Source organism: Bactrocera tryoni, chromosome 4 (genome assembly GCF_016617805.1).
Source record: "Bactrocera tryoni isolate S06 chromosome 4, CSIRO_BtryS06_freeze2, whole genome shotgun sequence".
In the NCBI taxonomy this organism is placed as follows: Eukaryota; Metazoa; Arthropoda; class Insecta; order Diptera; family Tephritidae; genus Bactrocera; species Bactrocera tryoni.
In genome coordinates, this window is record NC_052502.1 from 58,869,886 (window position 1) to 58,884,346 (window position 14,461).

The following is a 14,461-nucleotide window of genomic DNA, read 5'->3' on the forward strand; positions in this document are numbered from 1 at the left end:
TCAGCATTAACGGTAACTCAATGATTAAGGCCTAAACTAGAAGCAAAAAGTCATTATTCGGGCGAATTAGTGTGACAGTTAGGAAAACCACAGTGCAGGGCAGGATAATGGCTTGAACATGTTGATGGCACTGTATTGGCTCAGTTGAGATGGCTAGGCAAGCGAACGGACTGGAGAAATTCAAGTTGTTTGCAAGAATGTTAGGTAAAAATGCAAAACAAAGTGAATTTCGCTTTACGACAATATCATTTGTAACCATTGCCATGGTGCGTTACTCGCATGAACTGTTATGTGTTCTCTAAAATTGCCAACTTGTAGTGGCGGTAGTTTATTAGGCAACAAAAGTCAGATGGCCAGCATAAAGCCCATTAAGGTGCGAGAGTATTATGGCTGAAATTGTGACTGCACTCGAGCATCTTCTTATTATAGCAGTGCGAATATGCCCACTGGTAGGTCACGTCCTTGAAAGTTGTTTTAATCTTTTGTGTTTTCATCTTTCAGGCTTAAAGTAGTCGTATATTCGAAAAAATGGGCATATGAAAATGTGACGAAACATAAAGCTGAAGTACGCGCTTAAGCCAGGACGCGGTACAGTAAAATATTTCAAAAGTCACCTTCCTTTTTTGTTCTGTTTCCTGAGTTCTTGTAAATATACAAACTAAGACAATAAAAATGGTAAGATGTAATGCTTGCGAAATGATATAAGGACAGAGGAGTAAAGAACCCCGCAAAAACCTATCTTTATCAAATTCAGTAAGTTTTCTTTGTGTGGATGTTGATGCCTCCGCAAATTGTAGAAAATTGCCATATGGTGGAAAGAAGTGCTTTCCTTGTATAACTAGGCATCGGCTCACATCTCCGCCGTCGCCATGACCGAATAGGTCAAATTAAACTACGAACTTCTGCCCCATTTACCGTATTCTCCAGATGGCCTGTATAGTATACCTCCAGAGAACGTATTTGTCAGACCGGTTAAAGAAGTTGGGGGAAAACTAGTATCAAGCTCAGATGAGATTGTGTTGAGAAATAAATAGAATTTTTCCAAAAAATTTTGCTTCTCGTTTATACGCTAAGTACTTATAGGATCACTATCACATGAATATACTCATATAAAATTGATTAAAAAGTTGATATTTTTACTACCAAGACTTTATTTGAGAACACTATATTGACAAATAATACTGTTAGAAACGAAAGACATTTACTCATTTGTGATAAATGAACAGGTACAATTTCTACAGTAATAGCGAAAATAACATAGTTTCTTTCTAAATTTTGAAGAATTTGGTAATTTGATCGACGCTTCAAAAGTCTCCAGTTGAAAAATTCTTAAGATCGAATTTCGCATTTATGTCATTATTCCCTTATGTGCTGAAAAAATGGCAAATATCATATCCCCCATAATTTATTCACCAGACAAAAAAGTACCGGAAATAGCTGAAGGCGCAATTGGTTGCACTGTCCTTCGTCAATTCTACGACTCTTTACTACACACACATATACCTAGATACATACATATGTCTTTCACAGTGTATGCTTGTAGTTTCTTTGTGGCCTACGATAACGTTTACTTGACGTTTGAGCGTGCAACAGATGTGCCAATCGTGCACCTGGCCATGTTGGGTAGCTGCGAGAAATGATTGCTGACCGCATGGAATTCAAATGCAAATGGGCGCCGGTTGTCAGAAGTCGTTACTGCTTCGCTCTGTCAGAAATTGGAGTTATGTTATGTTTGGTTTAGGTTTAGTTTCAGGTACATATCATTGTGAAGAAGGTTTAGGTACCAAGTTCGTGATGTGTGTGCATACGAATTTGTAAAAAGAATTTGTATGTACTTTGGTATGTTACATATCTGTAATTTTGACTTCTCAATGGTAAACAATTTGTAACGAAAAAGTTGTTTCTTAGCGCTATTTTGAATAATAGTGCTTGTAAGAAAATAAACAAAATGTTTGGAAGACATGTATGCTTACTTAGATGACAAAACCGTTAGCTATGCATTATTGTAACATAACACTACAACAGAGTACAAAGCAACCGCAGACAGCATTCACTCCAAGAATTACCATTTGAAGCGACGCGAAAGCGTTGTCGGTTGAGTAGTTAGAGATCTCAATTAATTTTCGTGCACAAGCTCTGCTGTAGTGGAGTGGTGTAAGGCAGGTAAGCGTGAAAATTTCAAAATTGTTGCTTTGTTAGTATACGATAAAAGTTTGTAAAGTTTTCCTGAAAGAAGTAAAACGTGCATACGTGCAAAGCAGCTATTTCACAAAATGAATTGCACAAATCCATACATTTATATATAACATATGGTAGTAAGCTCAACTTCCTAACAAAACAAGAAGAAATGTTAACTTCGGTTGTGCCGAAGCTATAATACCCTTTACAGGTGATTTTTTAGCAACTATATGCATAACTAAATTGCCAACAGTTTCCTTCTAACAGAAAAAGTCTTATAGTTCGCGGCTAATTTGACATAAACAACATTCAAGTCAAATTGAGGTTACTTAATAAGGGAAAACATATCTTTCATATTTATCTATATTTTGCTCGGTCAGTTTGAATGAGAGCTAGTATATGTTATAGCGGTCAAATTTGAAAAATACAATAAGAGATTGTTTTGGAAATTAATCCATTCTAAATTTCGATAAGATAATTTGTCAAACAGAATAGTTTTCCATACAAGGTGATTGATCGTTGATGATCGATACACTTGTATGGCAGATATACAAGGTGCGTTCCAAAGTAAACAGGACTTAAAAAAAACAGAACAAATGGTTTCTTCGGCAAAATCAATTTATTTTATTCAAAATAGTCTCCTTCTGCTTCAATAGAGCTTTTTGCACTGTCCAAAAGCATATCGAAGCTCGTTGGCCGGTATGACCGTCAGTATGCCGGTGCAAGCCTTTTGAATGGCCTCTCGTCTGCATAACGCTTACCTTTCATGGGAAAATGCATTTTTTCGAAAAGGAAGAAGTCGCACGGTGCCATATAAGGTGAATACTGGGAGTGGTTAATGGTTAAAATGTGATTTTTGGTCAAATAATCGTCCTTCGAATGTTGGTTTCTGAGTAATTTTTGGTCGTCATTCGATTTGTGCGGAACAAACCATGCACACACCTTTCGTAAGCCCAAATGTCCGATCAAAATGCGATAAATCGATGTTTTGGAGATGTTCAATTCTATTTCCATGAATTTCAATGATGATTTCGGTTAATTTTTAATGAATTCACGCGCAGTTTCGATGAAATTTCCGGTGATCACGGATTTTAATTGAAAACGTTGAAACCACTCGTGCACTCTGCAACGGAATAGGCAATCATCGCCATAAACTTATTTAGTCAATTGAAACTTTTCGATAAAAGTTTTACCATTTTTAAAACAAAATTTAATGTTGGCTCTTTGTTCGAAACTCATTTTCGCACCGATAACACAAATACTGACACTTAAAACGCAATAACTTCACTTCCAATCAATGAAATGTCATGGAATTATCACTGGACAATCGATATAGAGCAGATTCGAACGCACCAGTCGACATATATGTAAATGGCGCCACCAGGGGGCGTAAGATTCAAAAATTCCTGTTTACTTTGGAACGCACCTTGTATGCTGTAGTGATCCGATCTGAACAATTTCTTCAGAGATTGCACCATTATCAGAGAAAAAGCCCATTGAAGCCCTGTTGAAGATATGTAGTTAAATGAAAATGTTTGCCATACAATCACTTAATACCGATATTTCAGTTTGTATAGCAGTTCTATGCTATAGTTCCCCGATATGAAAAATTTTTTCTGAGATTGCACATATGTAATAGGCAATAGCTCATATCCAATTTCTTGAAGATATCTCCTCAAAAAAGCTTTCCGTACAATGAAACTGTTAATGATTTATATATCGTATGTATAAATTTTTAAGTTGATCGACGTTTCTTCTGGGTCTTACAAACTTCGTGTCAAACTTAGAATACCCTGTTCAGGGTATAAATATTTCATATAATACCCAAGAAGAAAACAATACGTGTCTGTTTCCATAACATATAAATTGTTGCAATGACTTGCTTTAAAATACTAAATTTTCTCTTCCTACGTGCAATGAAACATAAAATTCCTTATCACTATTTCGTGACTTCTTGTAAGAAGGAAAAAGGGAGTCACTACTTACAAATACAATTTTTTGTTAAATTTAAAAAAAATCATCTCCAATGTTTAATTTAATTATTTCGTCATATATATGTATGTATGTATATATATTTTGCAATAATTGATTCATCATAATAGAGTACTTTTTTCAATAAAACCTGACTGTCCGCTGTTCCGGGTTGCTTTAAGTAAAACTTGAGATATTTCGGAATTTTGGTATAAAATTTCCTTAGCAATTTAGATTGGTCCATAGGCAAATAAGCATTTGTAGTTTACACTGCACAAAAAAACATTATGGTTTTAAAATGGCCGCAAAGTGGCATATTTCAAGCGATAATCGGAGCATAATCACGCCCAACTCTATTTAGGTACTATGTATACAAAATCTCTTGAATACACAAAAACTTTAGAATAAAGCACATTAGAAATCAAATTAAACTTTTTCTCTAGCCTTAGAATCAAAATCATTCATAGGTTCTTCTAAATCGATAATGAATAAATTTTTCAATATACTGGGTATCACTCAAACTGTGTAGAATACAGTGAATCATTATTTATTATTATTAATAGGGGAAAACTTGAATAAGTACTATATATCATTCTTAAAATTTTTGAATGCGTATTAAATATTGGCAGTTAAATTTGGAAATACAGTTCTCCTTTTTAATTGCAATTAATAAAATATAAGAGTTATGCCCAGGTGTTAAACAAGTACGAACATTATTTAATACGCTTACGAAACTTTTGTGGATTTGAAAAATGTTTGCATTAAAAATATCTTTGATTATGAAAGATTAACAAAAATATTTCAACCCGGAACAAAAAACTTTCAATTTAATATTTATATTTCAGTGCTCCTAAAACTACTAACTTCAGTGCATTATTTAAGAACACATATGTAGGTAGGCAAATGAAACTGGTTTTGCATATGTACAAATATATTTATTTCTATTAATAAATGTAAATTATTTCAATTTAACCCGCTTCAACAATTAGTAAGCCGCAAAATTTTAATCACGATAACTGTGAAATCAGCAAATTACTAAACAAGGATGAATCTCGGTGTTGGATAAAATATTGGCATTATAGTTTTACAAATGATAAAATGAAAATTATTGTGCAATATTTTTTAGCATTAGCACATTATATACTTTAGCAGATTTCACCAGAAATTTCAGAAATTCATACAAATATCATTGAGTTCTGTTTCAACCACAGGTAAACCCTCAACGGCTTTCAGAAAATTCTAGTTTTATAAAATATATTTTTCACCTACAAAATACATTTAATTTGAGGATTAGTGATATGCGAGTTTGGTGTTTGCTAAGTTGGCTGAAGAGAACAAACAGCTGTATAATGTTAGAATTGTTAATACATGTGTGTATATATACTTGCAATATTAGTAGTGTTGCTAGTGGCGGCGTTAAATGGATTGAGGTGGGAAAATCGGCTAATCTGCTGGAGGTGGCCGAATAAATGAGTCAAAGGCGTACCGTTGCTAAACACCCACATCACCTTCCAACCGAATGCAACACCGAATTTCGATGATTGTAATTTGCGGATGGGAGCAATTTTCTGGTTGGATCAATTATCCTTTTTAGCTAGTATCAGCCTTTTGAAGTAGGTACATGTTAAGATGTTTGATATTCTATTTGTCATTTGAATCATTCACAATAGTAAAACTGACCTAACATATGCAAGACAAAACTTCGTAGCATTGAATATAACAGCTAAGCCATTTTAAAGAAATATCCTTATACTCTCTTGTACAAATTCAACTTCATATCTTTCCCATTACTTTTACATGTAATTTGTTTTGACAAGAGAGAAGAAACGCGCAGAGAAACGGCGAACCGAAGATGCCTATTGAATGTTTATTTAATGCTACTTTAAGGGGATTATATATTTCACACGCGTTTTGCTTTCAATACTAATTGAGCTCTCGCGGACATTATGATAGTTATCAATGAACGTATTATGTAAAATCAATAGGTTGGTATGGTTTTCGCTGTTTTCCCGCTACTATTACTTGCCTATTGTTGTTATGTGTGTCTCACATTTATATGAAAGTATATCGCAGCAACAAATATCGATTAATTCTTTTTTTGATTCAGAGGTGGAAATGAAACTACTTTCGCTAAGTGCAGTTATTATAATTTGTATATACATATACATACATATATGTATGTATGTGCGAACCTTTATTATATGTAATGGCGTGTATGCATAAATAAATACATAATTGGAAACATTTTTGTCTGAGTCACAGCGACCGCAGTTCAAAAAAATGATATTTGACTTATTGTTGTATAACGGGCTGTAGTGGTTCGATCCGAATAATATGTTTTAAGATTGTATAAATGGCTTGTGTAATAATCTACGTCAAATTTCTACAAGAACTCGAAAGAACTGAACTTGGACTGAACTTTGTGGTGTTATAAATGATGTACTACTAATATTTATATATCTGAGCAAAAGATTGTCCTCATAAACTAGTTTTTACAAACAGTTGTGGAAGGAATACAAATATCAAAAAGATTTATGTGAACATCACATACAATTCTTTTTGATGCGATATCGTCAAAGCTTTTCATAACGAACATTCGAATTAACCACTATGTATAAGATATGACAGTATAGTTCAATTAATTCGAAGTTTTTACTGAAACTTCCGAACTAATTTTCGGATGTTCGGAAGTTTCGTTGAGTTAGATTAAACTATATTTAGGTTTGAACGTTTTATCTCTAAAAATGTTTACGTTGTTTTCAACACCTAACCCAATACTTTACGTATTTCTGAAATCTTCAGGTGAACGATTATTCGCTACATATGCGTTGTTGCACATATACATATAGACGAGAATAAGTAAGTTCAATGGGATCATTTTTTTAGACCGAACACATATGAAGCTTAATAAAGGGAAGAGTTTGAGCGTTATATTACTGGCGGAAGAAACGGAATGGGATATCTGTCGATAAAAATACAGAATTTTCATTTGTAACCATACCCACAGTTCAATTATTCATTAGTGTTCAATTTGCTTTTAGGCACGCACTCGTGACTAAATATAGGCATAAGATACGTGAATTTTTCCACAATAATTGGATTTAAGCGTTTGGCGATATTATTTCTGTCATCATCACATGTGTAACAAAACTTGACTTATTTTATGGACACGGTTCTCCCCAAAACAAAAATAGTTTTGTCATAGGTCAGTGCATGCCTTATAAATTGCTAGTCATTAGAGTAATGCCGTCGTAACCAAAAGCAGACATTGTGCTTTGTTGGACCGGCATTTGACAAAAATATACCAGTTTATTTTCCAACAAACACTTACAATTGCACAAACAAAAACTCACACACACTTACCTGAACAATAGCAGCTGCCAGTGAGGCTGAGCAACAGCCAGACACCGCTTATAATACATAAATTCAATTTTGATGGCACTTTACAGCGACTATAAGTCGTGTAGTTTTTGTTGTTGTGGAAAAGCACTGGATTGGATTTTTCTAAACGTCGCTCGCATTCCTCCATGGCTGTCTACTTCTTGGTTTCGCGTTTGTTTGAATTTATCGAACTGCAAATGTTGATTGCTATTTGTATTGTTGTTGTTGTTTCTGCACTTAGCAGTATGGCAGAGGTGAAGGTGTAGTGAACTTGGGAAAGGGATTATTGCAATTCTTTTACATTGTGGATTCAGATCACAAGCCCAATGTGTTAGGCTAGAGAGGCTTTAACTTGTGTATTTGATTATTTAAAATTACTTGTTTTCACAAACGGCAGCCAATATTTGTTTACTTTATTTTTTGTATTTTTTCACATACACCTCTTTGTTGCTTTAATTTATATGAAAACTGGCAACGCTGTTAGTCGCTTAGAGAGCGCGAGTGAGCGTTTTCGCAATTTTTAGAGATCGGTGATCGAAAACTCGTTGCACAAACACACGGCGCAATGTTGAGAGTTGCCGACGGTGCAACTAACAACTGGTTTTTGTCGGTACTCACAACAACAACATCGCGTATGGCACACCTGCCTGCTTGCGCTGGAACGGCATTTCTCCGCACGTTAACGAATATTACTCACAGTCACACACACACTTGGCAGCGACTGCGCTCAGGTAAGCAAGCAAGCGCATAAGTGCGGCGCGTCGGCTTTGTGTTGGCTGTGTGTGTGCGCGCGCGACTCACCAAATTCACAAGAACGGCTACAACAATAAACACTGAATTATTCACACAGCTGCATCATATTCACACAGATACAAACAGAAACCAATACTGGAACGGCCAGTAGTACACTTTTTATTTAATTTGGAATTCTCAAGCCCATTTCTTCATTTAAGGCATTTAATTATGGAATGCATGCACCAGAACTTGAATTATGTATGTAAAAGCATTAACACATAAGCTTTATACATATTTTATTTTCATTTCTCATTTGTTATAAAAACGTCGACTTTTTATAAGAAGTCACACACACACACTTAAACACACATTTCGTTTACAATTTAATTACTGCTGCTTATAATCCAAGCATTTGGGAACACTCATCAAAGCATTTTCATTAGATACCAATTGTCGAGAGGTTTAATTTTTTTTTTCGTTGATACTCTTCGATTTAAAACACCTTTCACTTATTTAATATTTATATTTCCATTTGTGCACTCTTAACATCTTGCATTTTCACAACACACCGAACGAAAAATTGAGAAAAGTCTACAATTAAACCGTCGGCGAACCTAACTTCCGACAACACATGTGTTTCGCACAGCACAGCACAACGAATTCTATTCACCACCAGCGCAACGAAGAAGACAAGAACTTCAGTGAGCGCTACATTCACTGCTCAATAACTCAACTATGAAACTCACCACCGTACATTGAGGGGAAAACGAGATATACTCATTGTTTGGGAGAGAGATCATGGTTGCCGTTCACAGTTGAGTCAAGATAAATTTTATTTTGAGTTTTATATTTTTGAGTCAACATTGAGTAGAATCCAGAATTTCACCATATCATATATGGTTATGGTTTTTGCAAAATCAGGATTTTCTACTTTATAACTTATTTTATTTATGTTAAGCGCTTATTTTGTTGTTTTTACTTTCATATATGAAAGGTAGCCAGTAAATAGTTTTATTTACTGTTGCTCTCCAAACTGTTTATACAATTTGGCTATTATATACAATACGTATGTACTATATAAAAATGACGGCTGCGCATTATCACACGCTGATAGCAACAGGTGTTGCTATCATCATAAGAAACATTGAATACGACATTAAACGTGATTTTCGGTGGTTTTAACTGCCTTAAAAATATGTGCTACTTTAAATATCAATATTACCAGTCGTTTGTGACCAAAGAAACACTCATATTCTTCCCAATGTAATAATTCGTTTCAAAACAAGCTTTACAGGGGTGTTCAGCTCTTCATATATTACAGGAATGCAGTGTGTTTAAATACATACATATTTCAAATTATTCATCTTATTAAGTACCTATAAGTTCAAAACATGCCCTACAAAAAAGGGCATTTAAATATTAACTGATTAAGCTGATTGAATTGAACGTTTACATTTTATAACTCAAAACTATTTGAGATATCAATTTCAAATTTAGTATTTTATTTTTAAAAAACTTTTGTACAACCTATCAAAAGCTGGAAAAAATATTTGTTTTTCGAAATTTATACTTTGAAGGAGAACAGAAGAAATTAACACACATGCTTACATACATACATATGCATGTGAACGTTTGGCCAAAATGTGGCCGAGTTTCACCAAACATTTGCGGTTTTTCGTGTTAATTGGAGGGCTAAAGATTTTCCATGGATACCATTTTTCACCACCAACATTTAAAGCAGCGCACTGGGTATGTTAGCTGGGTTACATGCAGTGTGTATTACTAAATCAAACCATTATTTAAGTCACCATTTTAGGGGATATTCTAGTCTAGAAGCCCGAATTCAGGACGAATGTCGCTATCTCCAGCTGCAACACTAAAAAAAAAATGTTTCAAAACCTGGCGGCCACTCCAAAATATATATTTTTTCCTTTGCTTTGTCCAATTTTTAAAAAAATATTACGAATTTCAAGTACTCATATTTTGTTGCTTTATTTAATAGAGAGATATTTAAAAAATACTCACGCCATATTTCAAGTAAATCGGCCGTTTATGATTTGAGATATTGTGCAACTGCATCGAAAAAAGTAGTTGCATCCATCCACTCACGTCACGTAAACGCCTATTGCTATAATAAAATAATTTGAATTTTGAAAAATTGTTTTCGTCTTCATGGCGTTTTGCCAAAAATATAGTTCAAATTACTTATGAAGTTATGGCTCATTGCACAGACAATCACATACAAACTTAAAAACAATGCAGGAAAATTTTTTCTTAAATCGTTATATTTTGTCTTCTAGTAGTACTTGAATGACTGAATAGTGTTATTTTCTACATACCAAATTTTTATACATTTCAGTGAAGTTGATAAATTTCATACATAGTACTATTTTAATTCTTTGAAATGTGATGTATTATATGATCAGTTATAATACCTAAGTAAATAAATTATATTCATCAAACGATTAGAAAGATATTTTAATTTATCACACCATGTCTATGTCTATGTTAGTACTTTGATCCGGGAAATAGTTAGATGAAAATCTTATATTTGATTCTCGTATTCGTACAAAGTAAGGACATTATGCATGGAAAAAGGCAAGAAAGATATAAAAAAATACTAAAAATAACTAAATTTATCAACCTTTACAAAAGTTAACGCCTAATGAATGATAAAGTTCCAGATAAGTAAATTAACTTTAATGCAAGATGTAATGTCTTTGATATTCATAACTCTTGAGCATATCCAATTCTTTCATTCAACGGTCAAAGCGTCAAAAACCATGTTTATATTTACGAGTATGTGTGCATTAAATTAATTTACGGGCATTCAGAGTTTCATGGCATTTTCTTTAATTTCACAAATTCTTCACTCGCCTACCGCAACGGATGATAACAAATTCAAATAACACTAAAGAAACAACTACAATTTTATTGTTCGGCAGATTCGAGTATATATTAAATATGTTCTGAGTTTTTTCATGCTCATTGAAAATACTCATAGGAACTTGTGTGTGGTCTAACTGTACTATAAAATCAACGACTATGGGTTAAAATCTTAACAAACGCGAAAAGTCTTTGCTAAAAGTCTTGTGATTACAGATTTGTGTAATATTACTTAGGTTAATTTAAGAGGTTGATCCTAACACTGATATCATGAAATTATGCCTAAAATTTCTATATTATTGATCATAATACCCTCGTCGAAGTGCTTTGAGCCTATGTCTTTCCCTTCGCTGATAGATTGTCAAGATATTTAAACATGAATCTTACAAATGTCGGACCATTTGAAGAAAAAGTGCTGAATGTTTTCACCTCACTCTACTCCATACAACTTTGATAATTTGCGTCGGACAAGACTTTTAGCTTTACCGCGTGAATGGAATTGCAAAATGTCCCCACGACTGCGGTAAAATGATCTCCTCGCGAAGGAGCCCCCAACCTTTCTTTCTAATTTGACACTTTCTGAAACACAGTGATTCAAGTTTTAAGAAATGAAATTGAAGGAGCAGTCTTTTTTCGATATAAATCGTTTTTAACCCTTCAACCACGCCCTACCCTTCCCTTTTCCCCGACCTATGATCCCACGTAAATTATTTTAATATTGTTTGTCATTTTATCTTTCAGTTTCAATGGATTTTGTTCTACAAGGTGCGTTCCAAAGTAAACAGGACTTAAAAAAAAACAGAACACATTTTTTTCGGCAAAATCAATTTATTTTATTCAAAATAGTCTCCTTCTACTTCAATACAGTTTTTGCATGGTCCAAAAGCATATCGAATGAGCCGGTATGATTTTTGGTCAAATAATCGGTTTAATGATGTCCTTCGAATGTTGGATTCTGAGCAAATTTTGGTCGTCAGTCAATTTCGTTAGCCCAAATGTTCGGTCAAAATGCGATAAATCGATGTTTTGAAGATGTTCAATTCCATTTCCATGAATTTAAAGCTTCACAGCTTTGATGAAATTTCCGGTGATCACGGATTTTGATTGACCCACGTGTAGATCGTCAGTTATGTCTTCACGACCACTTTGAAAACGTTGAAACTACTCGTGCACTCTGCTACGGGATAGGCAATCATCGCCATAAATTTGTTTTATCAATTGAAACGTTTCGGTAAACGTTTTACCAATTGTAAAACAAAACTTAATGGTGGCTCTTTGTTCGAAGCTAATTTTCGCAGCGATAACACAAACATACTGACACTTAAAACGCAATAACTTCACTTTTAATCCATGAAATGTTATGAAATTCTCACTGGAAAATCGATAAAGATAACATATTCTAAAGCACCAGTCGACATATAGATGGCTCCAACAGGGGGCGCTAGATTAAAAAAGTCATGTTGCTTATAATTATTATCATTTTCAAAGACTTCTGCACAAGTCTGCCATATTGGTAATTACGATGTATACAAGTACACACACATGTTAAATGTCGCAAATCAATAAATTATGTGAAAAGTAAACAATAATTCTACAAGAGTACTTCTTATTTAATTTAAATAAATTACAGTTGTAGGAGTTCGACCTGATCATTGGCGAATTTCAAACAAAATGAGTACAAACATAAATCTAAATACAACAGAACAATTTTTAAACGTATCTCAGTTGCACGTTTACTGAAAAAATAAATGAATAATAAAACATTTAAGCAATTAAAGCTTCATGCATATACAATCAAAACTAAATAAGCGAAATTAAGCGATTAGTCTGTGTTTTCAATAACTATGTTCCTTTTGTTGCTTTAATTTGCTGTGTGCAGCTCACATTCTTCAACCAACCTTAACTTGCGGTCAAATATATTAAATTACCAAATGAAACAAATGAAGTAAAAATAAACAAAATTGAACTAATTAGTTTAAGTTGTGCGACATAATTTTTCAACATACAGACTTTCTTTAATTGGTACATAAATACATACACACTTTATATGTGCCGCGCATTTGGTGTGTAAGCTTTTCATGACTTCTACTATCCAAGGGTCGCATGAGCGTGGGACTGTTTCTGCGTGACAATTCATATGCCCAACTACTTTTAAATAACTTAATTATTGGTTAATCAAAAAATTAAAAATTACACTTTGAACTCATTACTATGAGTTTCATGCTAGAAATCCCTATCGTGTCTGTGATTTGCTGATGTGAAAGTTAACAAGTAAGGAAGGGCTAAGTTCGGGTGTCACCGAACATTTTATACTCTCGCATCATAAAGTGATAATCGAGATTCCATTATCCGTCATTTACATATTTTTCAAATACCGTACTTGTGTAAAGTTTTATTCCGCTATCATCATTGATTCCTAATGTACATACATATTATTATACAGAGAAGGCATCAGATGGAATTCAAAATAGCGTTATATTGGAAGAAGTCGTGGTTGTGAACTGATTTCATCCATATTTCGTACATGTCATCAGGGTGTTACGAGAATATTATATACCGAATTTCATTGAAATCGGTTTAGTAGTTCTTGAGATATGGTTTTTGGTCCATAAGTGGGCGACGCCACGCCCATTTTCAATTTTTAAAAAAAGCCTGGGTGCAGCTTCTTTCTGCCATTTCTTCCGTAAAATTTAGTGTTTCTGACGTTTTTTGTTAGTCGGTTAAGGCACTTTTAGTGATTTTCAACATAACCTTTGCATGGGAGGTGGGCGTGGTTATTATCCGACTCAAGTTACAGCTTGCACGGGCGGACGGACGGACGGTCAGACAGACATCCGGATTTCAACTCTACTCGCCACTCTGATCACTTTGATATATATAACCCTATATCTGACTCTTTTAGTTTTAGGACTTACAAACAACCGTTATGTGAACAAAAATATAATACTCTCCTTAGCAACTTGTCGCGAGAGTATAATAAGCAAAAGTACGATAGCATCCATCGCAGAATCCAGTGAATCGGTCAATTTATAATGAGTATTGCGAATGAATAAATAAATAAGCAAAACCAATTGCAAAAGATTAACGAATTAATTTTTAAAAAGCCACACACTTCTGAGAAGCAAAAGCTTGTCAATTTGATGTTTGAACAAGACGATTCTGGATGGTAATTGTTTCCTTACAATTTTAAGCTTTAAAAGAAAAAAATTTGAACTTTTTAAACGACGATAGTTATTGGAAAACTAGGTCTAGATCTCGTCCAATTTTATCTATTTTTCCACACTGTAAAGAAGAGTGCCACATACTAAAC

General features: G+C 33.9%; 1 protein-coding gene across 11 annotated transcripts in view; it reads right to left on the reverse strand.

Annotated features, from left to right (window-relative positions):
* The window catches only part of LOC120776118 (protein sidekick), a 123,280-nt gene extending 114,407 nt beyond the window's left edge, over nucleotides 1–8,873 (reverse strand). For all 11 annotated transcript variants that reach the window (XM_040106641.1, XM_040106640.1, XM_040106639.1 and 8 more), the window contains exon 1: nucleotides 7,513–8,873. In XM_040106641.1, coding sequence (XP_039962575.1) covers nucleotides 7,513–7,678 — 166 coding nt within the window. In that variant the 5' untranslated portion in view covers nucleotides 7,679–8,873. The remainder of the gene's footprint in view (nucleotides 1–7,512) is intronic.
* Nucleotides 8,874–14,461: the final 5,588 nt, after the last annotated feature.